Source organism: Anolis carolinensis, unplaced genomic scaffold, assembly GCF_035594765.1.
Source record: "Anolis carolinensis isolate JA03-04 unplaced genomic scaffold, rAnoCar3.1.pri scaffold_13, whole genome shotgun sequence".
NCBI classification, from domain to species: Eukaryota; Metazoa; Chordata; class Lepidosauria; order Squamata; family Dactyloidae; genus Anolis; species Anolis carolinensis.
Genome location: NW_026943824.1, coordinates 5,321,345 through 5,344,264, shown reverse-complemented (window position 1 = coordinate 5,344,264; position 22,920 = coordinate 5,321,345). Strand labels below are relative to the sequence as shown.

Here is a 22,920-nt window from a genome sequence, read left to right as displayed (position 1 = left end):
AAATGCAATAACAATAATAATATCAGAGTGAAATAATAAATGTGATAATAATAATAATAGTGTAAAATAAATGTAATAATACCAATAATAATAGAGAAAAATAATAAATGTACCATATATTCTCGAGTATAAGCTGACCCAAATATAAGCCAACCAGGCCCCTCACCCGAGTATAAGCCGAGGGGCTTTTACAGTCTTAAAAAGAGGGCTTATACTCGAGTATATACAGTATATCCATCCAAAGAGGGGAAATTAAAGATAATTAAAGGGTCTCTTTGTGATAGAGAACCAACAGCAATTTGGCTCATTAGAGGAAAATGTTGCCTGATGAGACTCTTTGGATGAATGTTGGGAGTAAAAAGCAAACCAAACAGAAGATGAGCCAAGAGTTTGTAAAACTATACATTCCAGGATTACATAGCCTTCGGCCATGGCAGTTTAAATGGGGTTAAACGGCATTTCTTCGACAGTGTAGACAACCTCAGAGTGACGTTCGACGGGTGCCAGGTGCCAGTTTCGTGCTTCTGTTTGCAGTGCAAAGTCCGGGCTTTCCAGGACCCGTGGCAGTCGGTGGTTCGATCCCTTTACCACCCAAAGCTTCTCCATCCGGAGGCCGAGGAACCCCCAGAAGGTCAGTGACTTCCTCGAAATCCCAATCCCATTCAGCTTTTCCATTTCTTCCAGGGTTTAGACATTTTTTTGTGTTATATTCGGCACAGGGTGCATCTAAAACGAATGCGGTTTGAGTTCACTGGGTCCTGGGAGTTTTAGTTTTTCAAGGTCTGGACCCCAAGGGTACAACTTACTTGCAGAATTGATGCGGTTTGAGTTCACTTGCCATGGCTCAATACTATAGGGTCCTGGGAGTTGTAGTTTTTCAAGGTCTGGACCTTAGGGATGCATCTTACGTGGAGGAATTGATGCCGTTTGACGTCATTTGCCATGGCTCAATACTATAGGGTCCTGGGAGTTGTAGTTTTTCAAGGTCTCGACCCCAAGGGTGCATCTTACTTGCGGAATTGATGTGGTTTGAGCTCACTTACCTTGATTCAATGCTATGGGGTCCTGGGAGTTGTAGTTTTTCAAGGTCTCATATTTGCAGAATTGATGCTGTTTGAGTTCACTTGCCTTGACTCAATACTATGGGGTCCTGGGAGTTGTAGTTTTTCAGGGTCTCAACCCCAAGGGTGCATCTTACTTGCAGAATTGATGATGTTTGACTTCACTTGCTTTGACTCAATGCTATGGGGTCCTGGGAGTTGTAGTTTTTCAAGGTCTCATATTTGCAGAATTGATGCAGTTTGAGCTCACTTGCCATGGCTCAATGCTATGGGGTCCTGGGAGTTGTAGTTTTTCAGGGTCTCGACCCCAAGGGTGCATCTTACTTGCAGAATTGATGATGTTTGACTTCACTTGCTTTGACTCAATGCTATGGGGTCCTGGGAGTTGTAGTTTTTCTGGGTCTCAACCCCAAGAGTGCATCTTACTTGCAGAATTGATGTCGTTTGAGCTCACTTGCCATGGCTCAATGCTATGGGGTCCTGGGAGTTGTAGTTTTTCAGGGTCTCAACCCCAAGGGTGCATCTTACTTGCAGAATTGATGATGTTTGACTTCACTTGCTTTGACTCAATGCTATGGGGTCCTGGGAGTTGTAGTTTTTCTGGGTCTCAACCCCAAGAGTGCATCTTACTTGCAGAATTGATGTCGTTTGAGCTCACTTGCCATGGCTCAATGCTATGGGGTCCTGGGAGTTGTAGTTTTACAAGTTCTGCATGCAACAAAATATATGTACATACACTATATTATATTATTAGCATAGCACAATATTAGCATTATATATATTGCACTATACCACTATACTGTAATACAGTAGAGTCTCACTTATCCAACACTCGCTTATCCAACGTTCTGGATTATCCAACACATTTTTGTAGTCAATGTTTTCAAAACATTGTGATGTTTTGTTGCTAAATTCGTAAATACAGTAATTACTACATAGCATTACTGTGTATTGAACTGCTTTTTCTGTCAAATTTGTTGTTAAACATGATGTTTTGGTGCTTAATTTGTAAAATCATAACCTAATTTGATGTTTAATAGGCTTTTCCTTAATCTCTCCTTATTATCCAACATATTCACTTATCCAAGCTTCTTCCGGCCTGTTTACGTTGGATAAGCGAGACTCTACTGTATTTGGTTATAATTTGGCTATAAAAACAGGCTTTAATTTGTAAAATCATAACCTAATTTGATGTTTAATAGGCTTTTCCTTAATCCCTCCTTATTATCCAACATATTCACTTATCCAAGCTTCTGCCGGCCTGTTTACGTTGAATAAGCGAGACTCTACTGTATTTGGTTATAATTTGGCTATGAAAACAGGCTTTAATTTGTAAAATCATAACCTAATTTGATGTTTAATAGGCTTTTCCTTAATCCCTCCTTATTATCCAACATATTCACTTATCCAAGCTTCTGCCGGCCTGTTTACGTTGAATAAGCGAGACTCTACTGTATTTGGTTATAATTTGGCTATGAAAACAGGCTTTAATTTGTAAAATCATAACCTAATTTGATGTTTAATAGACTTTTCCTTAATCTCTCCTTATTATCCAACATTCGCTTATCTGCCAGCCCGTTTATGTTGGATAAGTGAGACTCTACTATATTGGGCAAAGACCTTGTCCAACTACAGCTCCCAGGGTCCCATGGCAGTGGAAGTGATTTGAAACTGTGTTAATTCGACAGTGTAGAATGATGCACCCCGGGGCAATTCGAAGTTCAGCTTCCAGAAAACGCCTAACGTGTGAACCCACCCTCTCTGTACACGTGAAAGGAGGCAGGAGCCTCAAGGGCCAGGAAACTACATTTCCCAGCAAGCTTTGCAGGAGGTTGCAAGGCTATGACTCACCAGGAAGCAAGGAGTCGCTTTTGTCCCCAGTTCGATTCAGCAAAGCTATTTAAAATTTTAAATATATATATATATATATATTGCAACCAGGAAAAAGAGAAGACAGATTCAGTTTTGGGGTGCCTTTGGGGAATGCGTCCTGGGCTCCCCACTTTGGAGTGCTGTGAAGGATTGAATAATGTGGATTATAGCAAGGTAGAGCATTTATTTATTTGCACATTCGACTTTTCCAAGAATGTTTTTGCAAAGGTTTGGGGCAGAGCTGGGGCCCATTGCACCAAAAGTAGGGTGTAGAATTGGCACAAAACATTGGAAGCCTGGGAGTTGCAGTTTTGGGACTATCTTTTCACTCTCCTTGCCCAAACAAGTGCTGGTGCTTTGCCAAACTATAAATCCCAGGGTTATTGAGCCAAGGCAGAGGAAGTGCAGTCATTCCCAAGTGCAGATGTAACCATTTAATAATAATAATAATAATAATAATGATGATGATGTTTATTTATATCCCGCCTCCATCTCCCCCGACAAAATCAAAATACAGTAGAGTCTCACTTATCCAACACTCACTTATCCAACGTTCTGGATTATCCAACACATTTTTGTAGTCAATGTTTTCAATATATCGTGATATTTTGGTGCTAAATTCATAAATACAGTAGAGTTCACTTATCCAACATAAACGGGCCTGCAGAACGTTGGATAAGCGAATATGTTGGATAACAAGGAGAGATTAAGGAGAAGCCTATTAAACATCACATTAGGTTATGATTTTACAAATTAAGCATCAAAACATCAAGTTACACAACAAATTTGATTTAAAAAAGTAGTTCAATACGCAGTAAGGTTATGTTGTAATTACAGTAGAGTCCCACTTATCCAACATAAACGGGCCGGCAGAACGTTGGATAAGCGAATATGTTGGATAATAAGGAGGGATTAAGGAAAAGCCTATTAAGCATCAAATTAGGTTATGATTTTACAAATTAAGCACCAAAACATCATGTTGTACAACAAGTTTGACAGAAAAAGTAGTTCAATACGCAGTAATGTTATGTAGCAATTACTGTATTTATGAATTTAGCAGCAAAATATCACGATGCATTGAAAACATTGACTACAAAAATGCGTTGGATAATCCAGAACGTTGGATAAGCGAGTGTTGGATAAGTGAGACTCTACTGTATAGTAATTACTACATAGCATTACTGCGTATTAAACTACTCTTTCTGCCAAATTTGTTGTCTAACATGATGTTTTGGTGCTTCATTTGTAAAATCATAACCTAATTTGATGTTTAATAGGCTTTTCCGTAATCCCTCCTTATTATCCAACATATTTGCTTATCCAACATTCTGCCGGCCCGTTTATGTTGGATAAGTGAGACTCTACTGTACAAGCAATGATAAAATATGAAACATCAAAGGACAAAAACCAATAATAAAATATACACAATAGGCGAAAAGACACAACACAGAATTAAAACATCAAATTAAAAACAATGAGGTTGCAATAGTGGATAAGCAGGGTGCACATTATGAGTAACAAATTCGTAAATAGAAATTCGCAAATTGCTCTTGTTGTTTTGCTTTCCTGGAGGTTGAAACAAATTGACCCAAAGAGGCAAAACATTAAAAAGTTTGGTTCTTCTGTATGTAGCAACATCATGTTATACAAGAAATTTGACAGAAAAGGTAGTTCATTACAAAGTAATGTTATGCTGTAATTACTGTATTTATGAATTTAGTACCAAAATATCATGATATATTGAAAACATTGACTACAAAAATGGCTTGGATAATCCAGAAACTTGGATAAGCGAGGCTTGGATAAGTGAGACTCTACTGTATGTCGTTTTGCTTTCCTGGAGGTTGAAACAAATTGACCCAAAGAGGCAAAACATTAAAAAGTTTGGTTCTTCTGTATCATCAACATTTGGGGTTTGCAACTACAGTAGATTCTCACTTATCCAACACTCACTTATCCAATGTTCTGGATCATCCAACACATTTTTGTAGTCAATGTTTTCAATACATCGTGATAAAGTAGAGTCTCACTTATCCAACATAAACTGGCCGGCAGAACGTTGGATAAGCAAATATGTTGGATAATAAGGAGAGATTAAGGAAAAGCCTATTAAACATCAAATTAGGTTATGATTTTACAAATGAAGCACCAAAACATCATGTTATACAATAAATTTGACAGAAAAAGTAGTTCAATACGCAGTAATGTTATGTTGTAATTACTGTATTTATGAATTTAGCACCAAAATATCACCATATATTGAAAACATTGACTACAAAAATGCGTTGGATAATCCAGAATGTTGGATAAGTGAGACTCTACTGTATGTCGTTTTGCTTTCCTGGAGGTTGAAACAAATTCACCGAAAGAGGCAAAACATTAAAAAGTTTGGTTCTTCTGTATCATCAACATTTGGGGTTTGCAACTATGTCGCCAAATCTTGTAACTTTCCCATTTCCTCCTCCCTCCATTCCCTTGTTCTTGCCACTTTCACTTTCCCACAAAGTTACCGTATATACTCGAGTATAAGCCAACCCGATTATAAGCCGAGGCACCTAATTTTACCACAAAAAAACTGAGAAAATATTGACTCCAGTATAAACGAAGGGTGGTAAATTTCAGAAATAAAAATATTCAAATTTGGTGTGATTTGGTCCAGTGGTTTTGTTGTTTACTCCATGGGAATTATGCACATTACATTTCATATATATATTATTGTAGTATATTATTATATACAGTAGAGTCTCACTTATCCAACACTCGCTTATCCAACGTTCTGGATTATCCAACGCATTTTTGTAGTCAATGTTTTCAATACATCGTGATATTTTGGTGCTAAATTTGTAAATACAGTAATTACAACATAACATTACTGCGTACTGAATGACTTTTTCTGTCAAATTTGTTGTCTAACATGATGTTTTGGTGCTTAATTTGTAAAATCATAACCTAATTTGATGTTTAATAGGCTTCTCCTTAATCTCTCCTTATTATCCAACATATTCGCTTATCCAACGTTCTGCCGGCCCGTTTATGTTGGATAAGTGAGACTCTACTGTAATTGCTATTATATTATTATTATATTATTCATTATTCATGACTACATTGAAACTACAATAGAGAGAAATCAGCGTGGAAACTGCAAGAGGTCCCATAGATTATTGTACATGGAAATAATGGTAGTAAATAGTTTTTGATTTATTAAATAGTTATATACAGTAGAGTCTCACTTATTCAACACTCACTTATCCCACGTTCTGGATTATCCAACGCATTTTTGTAGTCAATGTTTTCAATACAGCGTGATATTTTGGTGCTAAATTTGTAAATACAGTAATTACAACATAACATTACTGCGTACTGAATGACTTTTTCTGTCAACTTTGTTGTCTAACATGATGTTTTGGTGCTTAATTTGTTAAATCATAACCTAATTTGATGTTTCATAGGCTTTTCCTTAATCCCTCCTTATTATCCAACATATTTGCTTATCCAACATTCTGCTGGCCCGTTTATGTTGGATAAGTGAGACTCTACTGTACAGAAATTACTACATAGCATTAATGTGTCTTGAACTACTTTTTCAGTCAAATTTGTTGTATAACATGATGTTTTGGTGCTTCATTTCCAAACTCATAACCTATTTTGATGTTTAATAGGCTTTTCCTTAATCCCTCCTTATTATCCAACATATTCGCTTATCCAACGTTCTGCTGGCCCGTTTATGTTGGATAAGTGAGACTCTAATGTAGTTGCAAACCCCAAATGTTGATGATACAGAAGAACCAAACTTTTTAATGTTTTGCCTCTTTGGGTCAATTTGTTTCAACCTCCAGGAAAGCAAAACGACATACAGTAGAGTCTCACTTATCCAAGCTAAATGGGCCGGCAGAAGCTTGGATAAGTGAATATCTTGGATAATAAGGAGGGATTAAGGAAAGCCTATTAGGTTATGATTTTACAAATTAAGCACCAAAGCATCATGTTATACAACAAATTTGACAGAAAAAGTAGTTCAAGACGCAGTAATGTTAAAATGCATTGGATAATGCAGAACGTTGGATAAGCGAGTGTTGGATAAGTGAGACTCTACTGTAGTTATTATACCTCATAGTTTACCTCATAGCTTATGTACTTACCTCATAGTCATTATAGATAGTTCACCATAGCTGGTCATAGTTTACCTCAGAGATAGAAAAGCTCATAGTTTACCTCATAGCCTTGTACGTACCCTATAGTCCTTACCTTATACAGTAGAGTCTCGCTTATCCAACATAAATGGGCTAGCAGAATGTTGGATAAGCGAATATGTTGGATAATAAGGAGGGATTAAGGAGAAGCCTATTAAACATCAAATTAGGTTATGATTTTACAAATTAAGCACCAAAACATCATGTTAGACAACAAATTTGACAGAAAAAGTAGTTCAGTACGCAGTAATGCTATGTAGTAATTACTGTATTTACGAATTTAGCACCAAAATATCACGATGTATTGAAAACATTGACTACAAATATGCGTTGGATAATCCAGAATGTTGGATAAGTGAGACTCTACTGTACAAGGCTATGAGGTAAACTATGAGCTTTTCTATCTCTGAGGTAAACTATGACCAGCTATGGTGAACTATCTATAATGACTATGAGGTAAGTACATAAGCTATGAGGTAAACTATGAGGTATAATAACTACAGTAGAGTCTCACTTATCCAACATTCGCTTATCCAACGTTCTGCATTATCCAACGCATTTTTGCAGTTAATGTTTTCAATACATCGTGATATTTTGGTGCTAAATTCGTAAATACAGTAATGACTACATAGCATTACTGTGTATTGAACTACTTTTTCTGTCAAATGTGTTGTATAACATGATGCTTTGGTGCTTAATTTGTAAAATCATACCTATTAGGTTTTCTTTAATCCCTCCTTATTATCCAACATATTCGCTTATCCAAGCTTCTGCCGGCCCGTTTATGTTGGATAAGTGAGACTCTACTGTACCAATAAAATTACATTAATCGCGGCATCAGTAGGTTAAATGTTTTTGAATATCTATATAAAGCTCAATTTTAGGATAAGACTGTCCAACTCTGATCGAATCATTATTCTCATCTTCTTCAATGTAAATGTGCTTATGGATCCTTTTAATAATAATAGACCAAAATAATATATGTAATAATAATAATAATAATAATAATAATAATAATAATAATAAATACAGGAAAATAATACATGTAATAATAGAGTAAAATAATAAATGCAACAACAATAATAATAATAAGAAGAAGAAGAAGAAGATCAGAGTGAAATAATAAATGTATTAATAATAATAAAAATAGAGTAAAATAAATGTAATACAGTGGAGTCTCACTTATCCAACATTCTGGATTATCCAATGCATTTTTGGAGTCAATGTTTTCAATACATCGTGATATTTTGGTGCTAAATTCATACATACAGTAATTACTACATAGCATTACTACCTATCGAACTACTTTTTCTGTCAAATTTGTTGTTAAACATGGTGTCTTGGTGCTTAATTTGTAAAATCATAACTTATTTTGATGTTTAATAGGCTTTTCCTTAATGCCTCCTTATAATCCAACATATTTGCTTATCCAACATTCTGCCGGCCCCTTTATGTTGGATAAGTGAGATTCTACTGTATTTACAAATTTAGCACCAAAATATCATGATGTATTGAAAACATTGACTACAAAAATGTGTTGGATAATCCAGAACGTTGGATAAGTGAGTGTTGGATAAGTGAGACTCTACTGTAATAAAAATAGAGTAAAATAAATGTAATAGTAGCAACAATAATAGAGAAAAATAATAAATGTAAAAATACCAATAATAATAGAGAAAAATAATAAATGTAATAATACCAATAATAATAGAGAAAAATAATAAATGTACTATATATTTTCGAGTATAAGCTGACCCAAATATAAGCCAACCAGGACCCTGACCCGAGTATAAGCCGAGGGGGGCTTTTTCAGTCTTTAAAAAAGGGCTGAAAAACTAGGCTTGTAATTAATGTAATTTTATTGGTATCTATTTTTATTTCTGACATTTACCACCCTTGGCTTATACTGGAGCCAATATTTTCCCATTTTTTCGGTGGTAAAATTAGGTGCCTTGGCTTATATTCAGGTCGGCTTATACTCGAGTATATACGGTAATAATAAAGCCAGTATCCTCCTGCGATCCCGGTTGAACTCCAAAAAGTTCTCCACGAAACCCACTTGATGCACGGCATCTTAAAAGGGGAAATGAGGCCTTACATAAGCATAACCATTTGTTTTTCTTTCTTTGCACCTGGAAAGTACAAAAACTCTTTTCTGAATAATTCCGACCTCTTAGCCGGGGGTTTTAAGAGTCAGAAATCGATTCCGAAAGTCATGGCAACAGTGAGGACCACTTCAACAAGCCCTCGCTTTGCCATCAAAACAAATCTCTCCGGCTTTTTTTGAGGAACTAAAAACAGATATAAGAGAACATGGGACCTCAAAAGGCTTCAATTTCATATTACGTACCCAACTATCTCAATTTTGTATTTACTCCAATGCCTTCCTATGTTTTCAGCTGATTTTACAATGTCCTGGTTTCTCTCTCCTCCTTCTGCCTTCTTTCTTGTGCTTTGAAGTCAATTAGAACTTTATGGTAACCTTATTAATAATAACACAGCTAACAAGATAGATATGCTGGATTTCGTATCACAAAATCACAAGTTGAACACTTCCCAAGTTTCTAGGACTGTGTGATGTATGATGATGATGATGATTATTATTATTATTATTATTTTATTATGACACAGCAAACAAGATAGATATGCTGGATTTCGTATCACAAAATCACAAGTTGAACACTTCCCAAGTTTCTAGGACTGTGTGATGTATTATTATTATTATTATTATTATTATTATTATTATTATTATTATTTTATTATGACACAGCAAACAAGATAGATATGCTGGATTTCGTATCACAAAATCACAAGTTGAACACTTCCCAAGTTTCTAGGACTGTGTGATGTATTATTATTATTATTATTATTATTATTATTATTATTATTTTATTATGACACAGCAAACAAGATAGATATGCTGGATTTCATATCACAAAATCACAAGTTGAACACTTCCCAAGTTTCTAGGACTGTGTGATGTATTATTATTATTATTATTATTATTATTATTATTATTATTATTATTATGTTGCTGTGAGTTTTCCGGGCTGTATGGCCATTATCCAGAAGCATTCTCTCCTGACGTTAACACCCACATCTATCACAGGCATCCTCAGAGATTGTGAGGTCTATTGGAAGCTAGGCAAGTGAGTTGGATAGAAGCTTGGATAAGTGAGACTCTACTGTGTATATATATATATACACACAGTAGAATCTCACTTATCCAACACTCACTTATCCAACATTCTGGTTTATCCAATGCATTTTTGTAGTCAATGTTTTTAATAAATTGTGATATTTTGGTGCTAAATAGTAAATACAGTAATTACTACATAACATTACTACGTATTGAACTACTTTTTCTATCAAATTTGTTGTCTAACATGATGTTTTGGTGCTTAATTTGTAAAACCATAACCTAATTTAATGTGTAATAGGCTTTTCCTTAATCCCTCCTTATTATCCAACATATTCGCTTATCCAACGTTCTGCCGGCCCGTTTATGTTGGATAAGTGAGACTACTGTATATAGTCTCACTTATCCAAGCTTCTGGATTAACCAAGCCATTTTTGTAACCAAGGTTTTCAATACATCGTGATATTTTGGTGCTAAATTTGTAAATACATTAATTACAACACAACATTACTGCGTATTTCTGTTAAATTTGTTGTAAAACACTGTTTGGGTGCTTAATTTGTAAAATCATACCTAATTTGATGTTTAATAGGCTTTTCCTTAATCCCTCCTTATTATCCAACATATTTGCTTATCCAACATTCTGCCGGCCCGTTTACGTTGGATAAGCAAGACTCTACTGTATTTGGTTATAATTTGGGTATAAAAACAGGCTTTAATTTGTAAAATCATAACCTAATTTGATGTTTAATAGGCTTTTCCTTAATCCCTCCTTATTATCCAACATATTCACTTATCCAATGTTCTGCCGGCCTGTTTACGTCTGATAAGCGAGACTCCACTGTATTTGTTTATAATTTGGCTAAAAAACAGGCTTTAATTTGTAAAATCATAACCTAATTTAATGTTTAATAGGCTTTTCCTTAATCCCTCCTTATTATCCAACGTATTATGTTTCCCGTCCCCTTGATCTGGTCATGTAAGTGTGATTTGTTAGAATTGTATTATTTTACATTGTTTAATCATGTGTATTATGTTGTTATGTAATGTTTGTGTTTGCTTTTATGACTGTATACCACCCTGAGTCCCATCTGGGAGATAGGGCGGTATATAAACAAAGTTTCATTATTATTTATTTATTATTTATATTCACTTATCCAACATTCTGCCGGCCCATTTATGTTGGATAAGTGAGACTGTACTGTATATGGTAACATTATTATTAGGTTGCTGTGAGTTTTCCGGGCTGTATGGCCGGAAAACTTTATGGATTCTGGGAGTTGTAGTCCCTAGTATATGGGGGACATGGAGCATTAAAAACTCATTGATTTGATTGACATTTTGGAGTGGAGGAAGGGGAATGTAGGAATGATTTTCTTCCCTCATTTGCCAAGTTTAGTGCTCGACCATTAATATTTCTAAACGGAGCTTCAAATGGGTTGCAAATTAGTCGCCCGTTTCTCCGAAAATGCAGAAAACCTGTCATTTTGAGTCAAAGCATCAGAAGAAACGATAGAACAGCAACTACTCTCCCTGTTGAGCCACAAAAGGCATTACGCTTCACCGCTGTGTTAAGTGATGGAAGGAAATAGATCCATTCCATTATAAATCTCCTGAGGACATCAAGTGGAGTTGTTTCAAGCCACGAAATGTTCCAACCTGTCGCAATTTCTGGTTTTCAAGCTCATTCCGAACTCCTACGCCACTCCATGGGGTTTAGTTCCCACAAATGCCAAAAACATCAGTGGGCAGAAAGATAGAGCGGTGCTTTCGTACTTATGGAACATTTAAAATAATCATAATAATAATAATACTGGTTCGAAAGATAGAGCTGTGCCTTCGTACTTATGGAACATTTAAAATAATAATAATAATAATACTGGTTCGAAAGATAGAGCTGTGCCTTCGTACTTATGGAACATTTAAAATAATCATAATAATAATACTGGTTCGAAAGATAGAGCTGGGCCTTCGTACTTATGGAACATTTAAAAAAAATACTGGTTCGAATATTGGAAGAGTTCAAATCCTTAAGGTAATATGAAACCCGATTTCTCCCCCAAAGTGGCTTCTCTGTTTCCTGTTTGTGCGAAAAGTCTCCGAACAAAACACAAGTCTTTCCTCCTTTTGAGACAATTGTAGAAAATAATAATAATAATACAGTAGAGTCTCACTTATCCAACGTTCTGGATTATCCAACGCATTTCTGTAGTCAATGTTTTCAATACATCGTGATATTTTGGTGCTAAATTCATAAATACAGTAATTACAGTAGAGTTTCACTTATCCAACATAAACGGGCCAGCAGAATGTTGGATAAGCGAATATGTTGGATAATAAGGAGGGATTAATGAAAAGCCTATTAAACATCAAAATAGGTTATGATTTACAAATTAAGCACCAAAACATCATGTTATACAACAAATTGGACAGAAAAAGTAGTTCATTAAGCATTAATGCTATGTTGTAATTACTGTATTTACGAATTTAGCACCAAAATATCATGATGTATTGAAAACATTGACTACAAAAATGCATTGGATAATCGAGAACGTTGGATAAGTGAGACTACTGTAATAATAATAATAATAATAATAATAATAATAATAATAATATCACACAGTCCTAGACACTTGGGAAGTGTTCGACTTGTGATTTTGTGATGCGAAATCCAGCATATCTATCTTGTTTGCTGTGTAACAACAACAATAATAATAATAATAATAATAATAATAATAATAATTGGGTGTCATGCCAAAAGATCTCAGCCGACATTTGGAAACAATAGACATTGACAAAATCATGATCTGCCAACTGCAAAAGGCCACCCTACTGGGATCTGAACGCATCATCCGAAAATACATCACACAGTCCTAGACACTTGGGAAGTGTTTGACTTGTGATTTTGTGATGCGAAATCCAGCATATCTATCTTGTTTGCTGTGTCATAATAAAATAATAATAATAATAATAATAATAATAATAATAATAATAATAACTTGTGATTTTGTGATACAAAATCCAGCATATCTATCCTGTTTGCTGTGTCATAAAATAATAATAATAATAATAATCATAATAATAATGTTTTTAATAGGTGGACTTCTCAGTCATGACTCTCCTCTTCGATTCCGTGGATCTGACTGACTCCAGTTTTGTGTCCGCTGTCCTTTGCATCGCCTTTAACCCACTTTTTTGGAATCTGGTAATGTACCATATCCTCTGTTTTTGTTGTTTTTGTGTATGTGTGCCTCTTATCGACTTCTGTTTTATTTCTCGGTTTTATGACAAAAGCTGCCCAGCATGGCCTAGTTTCTTATGAGTGTTTCTCGTTCCTTAGCAATTTCATTGTGGCAGCAATTTCGACTTCCGTTTCTGACACCAAAGGCACCAATTTTATGGCTTTGGGAAGCATGAATGGGTGCTATGACAAGGAGTGAGCCAACAACAACAACAAAGAGTTGCTGTGAGTTTTCCAGGCTGTATGAGTCTGGTCCAGAAGCATTCTCTCCTGACGTTTCGCCCACATCTATGGCAGCCATCCTCAGAGGTTGTGAGGTCTGTTGGAAACGAGGCAAGTGGGGTTTATATAGATCTCTCATAATAATAATGATAATACTAATAATACTAATAATAAATAAATAGGTTGCTGTGAGCTTTCCAGGCTGTATGACCATGTTCCAGAAGCATTCTCTCCTGACGTTTTGCCCACATCTGTGGCAGGCATCCTCCGAGGTTGTGAGGTCTGTTGGAAACTAGGCAAGTGGGGTTTATATATATATATATGGAATGATGTCCAGGATGGGAGAAAGAAAGAACTCTTGTCTGTTGGAGGCAAGTGTGAATGTTGCAGTTGGCCACCTTGATTATTATTATTATTAATAATAATAATAATAATAATAATAATAATAATAGTGTTTATTTATACCCCACCTCCATCTCCTCCGAAGGGGACCTGCGGCGGCTTACAGATAATACCTGATAAAAGCAATAACATACAATATACAATACATCAATAAACAAAAACATACACCCATTATAAAATTTTAAACGTTAACCTATAGAACTAAAAAACACCCTTAATAAAATATGGAATTAAAAACAGCGAGGTTATGATAATAGACTAGGTAAAGTGCACATTATAAAAGTTGTAAACTCAAGATCACAGATAAAGTGCTGCACATTCGTTAGCATTGAATAGCCTTGCAGCTTCAAAGCCTGGCTGCTTCCTGCCTGGGGGAAATCTTTTGTTGGGAGGTGTTAGCTGACCCTGATGGTTTCCTGTCTGGATTTCCCTTTTTTTTCTGAGTGTTGTTCTTTAACAACCACCGTATCAGACTACGCAGAGAAGCCATTGAAATCCACAATCATGTAGACAATTTCAACAGAAAAAAGGATATCATGAAATGAACAAAATCTGGCTGCCAGTATCAATAAACTCTGAAATCAACAACAACAATCCCACTTTTATCTTGTGGTTGAAATCCACTGCCACTGCCAACATTAAGAAATAATGTGATTTATAATCTGCAACATACAAATGTTTAAAATATAGGTTTTTGAACTGCTAGGTTGGCAGGAGCTGGAGCTAACAGTGGGCGCTCACTCCGCTCCTCGGATTCGAACCTGGAACCTTTCGGTCCGCAAATTCAGAAGCTCAGTGCTTTAACACACTGTGCCACCGGGGGCTCCATATGATTATATATTTGTATATGTGTACATACAGACACATAACAATTTCCAGTGGTTTATTTCTACCTCTAAATGGTAGAGGTAACCAGGTCAGTTTTCTCCCCAGTGTTCGTCTGCCGTTGTCCTCCATGCAACTCCACCATGTTTTTTGTAGGCTTGAAGGAGGCTCTAGGAGGAGAAAAAGCCACCAGACATAGCCTTCAACCGCAAATAATTCACTCATTAGCAAAACAGCCATACATCAACACAACCCTCTATATCAGATTAGCTTCCAAGGGCAAAACAACACAGAATGGAGCTGGTCTGACTTGCAAAAGCGAGACTGTGCTCAAGCAGGCGATGAGAATGTCCTTCAGATGTGCTGGACCATCATTCAGCAGTATTTTTTTGTTCTTGTTGTGTGCTTTCAAATCATGTCTAACTTTTGGTGACCCTAAAACAAACCTATCTGTGTATTGTTGAAGGCTTTCATAGCCGGAATCACAATAGAATATTATAAAGCCAATCACCAAAAAGAATTGGGACTACTAACATTAGATGCCGAGAAGGCTTTTGATAAATTAAATTGGGATTTTTTCAAAGTATTCTTGCAGGAACTAGATGTGGGGTGGCAGTTTCAAAATGGTATTAAAATCAGGGTTAATGGACAAACAACAGGAAATTTCACAATAAGTAAAGGGACCAGACAAGGCTGTCCCCTTTCTCCCCTTATGTTTATTTTTGCATTAAGTGAGACTCTACTGTAATAATAAATACAGGAAAATAGTACATGTAATAATAAATACAGGAAAATAATACATGTAATAATAACAATAAGATCAGAGTGAAATAATAAATGAATTAATAATAATAAAAATAGAGTAAAATAAATGTAAGAGCAGTAACAATAATAGACAAAAATAATAAATGTAATAATACCAATAATAATAGAGAAAAATAATAAATGTACTATATATTCTCAAGTATAAGCTAACCCAAATACAATAGAGTCTCACTTATCCAACATAAACGGGCCAGCAGAACGTTGGATAAGCGAATATGTTGGATAATAAGGAGGCATTAAGGGAAAGCCTATTAAACATCAAATTAGGTTATGGTTTTACAAATTATGAACCAAAACATCATGTTATACAACACATTTGAAAGAAAAAGTAGTTCATTATGCAGTAATGCTATGTAGTAATTACTGTATTTACGAATTTAGCACCAAAATATCATGATATATTGAAAACATTGACTACAAAAATGCATTGGATAATCCACAATGTTGGATAAGTGAGTGTTGGATAAGTGAGACTCTACTTTAATGGCAGCAACAATAATAGAGAAAAATAATAAATGTAATAATACCAATAATAATAGAGAAAAATAATAAATGTAGTAATACCAATAATAATAGAGAAAAATAATAAATGTAGTAATACCAATAATAATAGAGAAAAATAATAAATGTAGTAATACCAATAATAATAGAGAAAAATAATAAATGTAGTAATACCAATAATAATAGAGAAAAATAATAAATGTAGTAATACCAATAATAATAGAGAAAAATAATAAATGTAGTAATACCAATAATAATAGAGAAAAATAATAAATGTAGTAATACCAATAATAATAGAGAAAAATAATAAATGTACTATATATTCTCAAGTATAAGCTGACCCAAATATAAACCAACCAGGACCCTCACCCGAGTATAAGCCAAGGGGGGCTTTTTCAGTATTAAAAAAACGGCTGAAAAATTAGGCTTATACTCGAGTATATCTATATATATAAAAGGGTAATGGAATCACGGCATCGGACAAAACAACTAAACTAAATGGCCCACAACCTCGAAAATTGACAGCACAACCACTCATCCATGCCTCTATGTTCATACAACAAAAAGAAAAGAAAAATAAAGTCCTAGCCACAGCAACGCGTGGCCGGGCACAGCTAGTACAGTATATATATTTTAAAAAACAGCATCTCTATAGAGTCGTGCTTCCTACTCTGGATTGAGATATTTCAAGGTGGAACTAAGATGCCTTGATCAGAGAGTTCTAATTCTTTGCAATTGTGGGTGTCTTTTGACCTTGTTTTGGATATGGGTGAGGAGGAAAAAATGGATATTTCTGGTGACCGACTGCCCTAATCTCTGGTGACAATGGCTTTTTCTCTTGCATGGTCCCATTTAGTGAATTGAGATGTTGGAAAGAGGATTGACTGGAAGGGAGGGCATCGGAACCAAAGGGATGGTTGTTGTCAACCCAAGTGAGCGAGCATCGATCCCTGCTCCCGAGTTTCTCATCCGTCTGACGGTGAAGCGACAAAAGGCTTAAGTGGGCTAACATATAACTCCCAACACCTGGGGAGAGGCGATGACAGAGGGAAAACAGTGTGAACGGCTAAATTTAGCCCGCCGGGAACAAAGGCGGCAACAAAACTGGGTCAGGAGAGCATCGATGGCTCTGCAAAGTGTGGGAGCGCGTCTTGCGTCATTTGTAGCGGGGTGCATCCACATTGTGGAACGAATACAGTTCGGCGCCACTTGAAACTGCCACGGCTCAGTGCTGTGGAGTTGCCACTTCACAACATCTTCGCCCTTTTCTGTGGCCTCACAGGACTACATATCCCAGCATTCCATAACACTGAGCCATGGCAGTGAAAGAGGTGCCGTACCGCATCCGTTCTGCAGTGTAGACATGCCCCAGGTTTGCTGCCCGCTTTGCAGTCTCCGAGTGCGAATTTGGAACCTGTTTTCAGGACCTTTGGAAAATGAGCGTCAGTCGGGATGCCATGTTTTTTAATAATAAATTTTACTGAAAGAAAAGAGTATTTTGTATACATAAAAGTAGGGGAACAATATAAGTATAGGAAAGTAGGAAAAAAAGAAGAGAGAGGGAAAGAAGGAAAAAAAGGTGTTTGGTTGCTTCCATTCTTCCTCCTCCTCTAAGTTTAATTTTGTAATGACTTAAAACTGTCCATAGAAATAAAAATTCTTTCCCAATCAAGTTTTAATTTTTCGTAAGATATTTTTCTAAAAGTGACCAGTCCGTCTTCTTCAATCCACTACCATTATTCTCTTTTAATAGAAATGTTAATTTGTCCATATCTTTTATTTCCATAATTTTAATAATCCAGTCTTTTGTATCAGGAGTAGTATCCTGTTTCCATTTTTTGGCGAAGACTATCCTCGCCGCTGTTGTAAAGAAAGTAAACAGTTTGTCCACATTTTGATCTGCAAATAGGTCCAAATCGAACATACCGAGAAGGTAATATTCCGGTTTCATTGGAAAAGTTTTTAAAAATATTTTTTGGCATTCGGCATGGATATAGGTCCAAATCGAACATACCGAGAAGGTAATATTCCGGTTTCATTGGAAAAGTTTTTAAAAATATTTTTTGGCATTCGGCATGGATATAGGTCCAAATCGAACATACCGAGAAGGTAATATTCCAGTTTCATTGGAAAAGTTTTTAAATGTGTTTTTTTGGCATTTGGCATGGATAGATTTCCAATAATTTGATGACTCTTTGTATGTCCACCATAGATGGAAGAATGTACAGTAGAGTCTCATTTATCCAAGCCTCACTTATCCAAGCCTCTGGATAATCCAAGCCATTTTTGTAGTCAATGTTTTCAATATATCGTGATATTTTGATGCTAAATTCGTAATTACAGTAATTACAACATAACATTACCGCGTATTGAACTACTTTTTCTGTCAAATTTGTTGTATAACATGAAGTTTTGGTGCTTAATTTGTAAAATCATAACCTAACTTGATGTTTAATAGGCTTTTCCTTAATCCCTCCTTATTATCCAAGATATTCACTTAGCCAAGCTTCTGCAGGCCCGTTTAGCTTGGATAAGTGAGACTCTACTGTACCTTCATTTACCTTACACTTCTAACATCTATTGTCCATATTCTTGTACATTCTTCCAAGTTTTGCTGGAGTCATGTACCAGCGATGCATCATTTTTAGATACAGTAGAGTCTCACTTATCCAAGATAAACGGGCCGGCAAAACGTTGGATAAGCAAATATGTTGGATAATAAGGAGAGATTAAGGAGAAGCCTATTAAACATCAAATTAGGTTATGATTTTACAAATCAAGCACCAAAACATCATGTTATACAACAAATTTGACAGAAAAGGTAGTTCAATATGCAGTAATGCTACCTAGTAATTACTGTATTTATGAATTTAGCACCCAAAAATCACAATATATTGAAAACATTGACTACAAAAATGCATTGGATAATCCAGAACGTTGGATAAGCGAGTGTTGGATAAGTGAGACTCTACTGTAGTTTTCTTTTAAATCAGTGGCATATGTGTACTTTAATTTCCTTAACAAAATTACTTCCCATTCTTCAATTCGTATTGGCCTTCCTATGTTTCTTGCCCATTTTATCATTGAATTATTAATTTGTTCTGTTTCGGTTGACCATTCGAGGAGTTTATGATGGCATGTTTTGACCTGCTGGAGCTGATGAGAGTTGTAGTCTGAAAAGTTGTGAAGTCAAGGCAAAGTAAATAGCACCTCTATAATCAGAAATCCGGTGCTTTCAAACACCAAATCATCCGATCGTCCCAAATAAAGAAAGTCCTAATTTTCCAGCCTCGGTTTCTCCTAATTGGGATTGATCTTCGTGCCAGTTTGAAAAGTGGCCAATAGGGAGCACTGTAGGAGCACCACGACAACACACCACGTATCCCTTTCCAATCTTAGCAGATGCTGCCTTGAGTATAGAGATCTCTCCCCAAACAGACTCAAAGCAACTGGAGACTTTAGAAGGTGGGTGGCAGGCACCCCATGTTGGCTCCATAGTGCCCAAGGCTCTATGGACTGGCGCATATAGAGCCACCCGTTGTATTGACACTTCTCCGATCCGTTCAAGATGCAGCTGGATCTTTATACAAGAGTTCATTAATCGCCACTTGTAGAGATGGGCCAAGGAGGAAAACAATCCCAGCGTGACTTTGTTTTGCATTAGTGGATGGTCCTGATTTAGCCTCTGGCCTTAATGACAACAGCCGTGCCAGAATCTAAGCTGCCCAATTAAGCAGGACTAAAAAGGGAGAACGTTTTGGTCGTCGAGAAATGGTGGCTGGGTTTACGAAGCTGTCGTTAAGTCTGCTTTGACTTTGAGTCTATACTCAAAGTGTGAGACCATTTAGCTTGCCCTCTTTGGCAGAGAAGGCTGAAGATACAAAAATACAGCTCCCAGGATTCAATAGCATTAAGCCATGGTGGTGAAAGTGTAATCAAAGTGGATTAATTCTACACTGTAGATGCACCTCTAGACGTGTCTCAGCTTCTTCGCTTCTGGTTGGGAAAGACGTAGCATCTAGTTGGCCAAAAATGGTATTATGTACAAAGAAAATATGTCCAAATAACATATAGTATTATTAAAATTCCCCGTACAAAGCTCAATTTGGTAGTACCAGACAAAGGAGCAACAGCTCTAACACAAAAGTTATCCAAGTCTGATATTGGTTCCAATGTATATAGGCTTCAGGGATACAAAGTCAATGAAAATATCTTCCAAACAAAGTAAACAGATGGTTGGTCATGTTGCTGTATACTGGAATGAAGAAAATAATGATGGAGCACCGCTCTCAAGAAACTCTTCGCAAGTAAAGTCCAAATAAAGTCCCAAGTCTATGGGGGTTCCGGGGTATTTTGTACCATTTCGGGGAGAAAATCCCCTTCTTTAGGAGTTGGTATACTCAGCAACAAAGAACTTATATAAGGAGTCGCTCTGCTTGTGGTGATTTCAACTGCAAGGGAAGAAGAGGATTTTCTACCCGAAACGGTACAAAAATACCCGGGAACCCCTGTAGACTTGGGACTTTATTTGGACTTTACTTTGTTTTGTTGTGCCAGCTGTCAGCTCTAGTTTGTAGTGCGGTTTTCTTGTACTAGTTTTTTTGTCTGCTGTGCTTTGAGGAGTTTCTGATTTTTGACTTCAATCAAAGCAGGTTCTTCACTTTGCTTTACATATTCTGCCAGGGCATGTTCTTCTTCTTTGACTGCTTGTTTTACTCGTAAGAGTCCTCTGCCCCCTGATCTTCTAGGCAGATATAGCCACGCAATTATGATTATTATTATTATTGACTATTATTATTGACTATTATTATTATTATCATTATCATTATTATTATTAAGCCAGTCCCATTTCCAAGCTTTCCCAAGAAATTGGCTCTCAAACTTCAACTGGGAAATGGTGTTGCATAGTGAGCATCCTTCTCCAGCCAATGTGGCCAGTGGATACTGGGAGAGATAGTCCATAAACAATCCCATTTCAAAGAAACTACCTCCCATTCTTCATCTTGAAAATAGACTCATAGTCCCGCAAAAGTGTCTATTTTTCTGAGCTCTTCTAAGAAACTGCCTCCCAAACTTCGACTGAGAAGTGGAGTCCCAGTGCCCATCCTTCCCAGTATCCTCATCCAGTGGATACTGGGAGGAGCATTCCCCAAAAGGGCCACGTTTCCAAGCTCTTCTAGAAAACCGCAACTGGTGACCAAATGGATGATCTGAATGGATTGGCACTGAACCCTCAAAGAGCGGGTTCAACCCCAAACAACGTGCTCATTTTTGCATCTGCTTTCGAAGATGGATTGGATGGATCCGTAGAGAGTTAGGGCCACAACCTGCCATTGGCTAGTAGCCATGACTCCACGAATATGGAACAAAAACAGGAGCGACCCAAGGGAGCCCAAGGGTCACTTTGGGTGGCTTCATTCCCTTTCCGGCAAAACACCGGCCTTTGTTTGTTTGCTTTTCGGTGTGGCGGTTTGTTTGGATTTGGTGTCCATGAATACGCAAGGGCTTTGGCTTATCCAGGCAGGGAATCCATTCAACTGGATTGACTTCCTTATCTTCAAGGAAGACGGGCAGAAAAACACCGAGAAAGAGCTGCAGGTTTCATGAGGTCGGAGGGGCTGTTTTGCTTCTGCACCCGTTTGCGGGGATTACGTCTCCATCAAAGCCTCGCATGATATGACAACCTGATAAGGATTTCATCTCTTTAATAGTGTTTACGGGTTTGGGGTGAAAGCAAGGTCTCCTCGCTCAACGTTGGATTTCGCCTTTAACTATCATGAGCCCGGTCCATAATCCAGTGGGTTTTCATGACTGAATTGGGATTCGAACCTGGGTCTCCAGAGTCGAACTGGCTTTTTCCGAGGCTGAAAGAATGTGGCTTTTTATGGCTGAGCGGGGATTGAAACCCAAGTCTGCAGAGTCCGATTTCCTTCCTCCGAGGCTGAGAGAGTGTGACTTCCTCAAGGAAATCCAATGGGTTTCCATGACCGTTGGGAATTCGAACGCGGGTCTCTAGAGTCCAACTACCTTCCTACGAGACCGAGAGAGTGTGACTTCCTCAAGGTGATCCAATGGGTTTCCATGACTGAATGGGAATTCGAACCCAGATCTCCAGAGTTGAGAGGCTGAGAGAGTGTGACTCACCCAGTGCGTTTCCAAGGCCAAGTCGGGATATGAGTTCGAGTCTCCGGAACCTCGAACCACTAGGACTCTGCACTTTCTCTCCCCAAACAGACACATGTTTTCGGAGTGCAACAACATCCCCAATTGCACGCGGATGGGGAAGAATACGATTGCGGCGCGGTTGCCCATAATTGTTTCGCGACGGGTTGCGTACTCGATAAGCGGCCTCATTAGCGTCGCCTAATTGGCCCTGGGCTCGTTGGAGGCGTCTCGGCGTTCCCTCCTTGGGAGAGACACCTTGAACGTTCCTCTGATCCGGTCTTCACGTAGGAACATCTCTTCGGAGGCGCTCATTAGCGGGTTTGCATGCAAATAGCGTCTCCTCTTAATTGCCTGCTTGTACAAATTAATTAGCGGCGGAGGGGAGGGGTGTTCTGTTCCACCAGCAGTTAAGTTTGCCGTCTCGCTGTTCCTTATTTCAGGTGGTGATACAGACAAAGCCATTGAGGCCCAAAGGTG

General features: G+C 37.2%; 1 protein-coding gene across 4 annotated transcripts in view; it reads left to right on the top strand.

The window, feature by feature from the left end:
• Nucleotides 1-552: 552 nt before the first annotated feature.
• Nucleotides 553-22,920, top strand: part of pemt (phosphatidylethanolamine N-methyltransferase) — a 58,969-nt gene continuing 36,601 nt past the window's right edge. The window contains exons 1-3 of one of the 4 annotated variants that reach the window (XM_062964167.1): nt 2,911-3,107; nt 13,360-13,467; nt 13,603-13,836. In XM_062964167.1, coding sequence (XP_062820237.1) covers nt 13,747-13,836 — 90 coding nt within the window. In that variant the 5' untranslated portion in view covers nt 2,911-3,107; nt 13,360-13,467; nt 13,603-13,746. Of the gene's footprint in view, nt 632-2,905; nt 3,108-13,359; nt 13,468-13,602; nt 13,837-22,920 lie in introns of those variants that run through there. The other 3 variants (XM_062964166.1, XM_062964165.1, XM_062964164.1) reach the window with 3 other exon arrangements.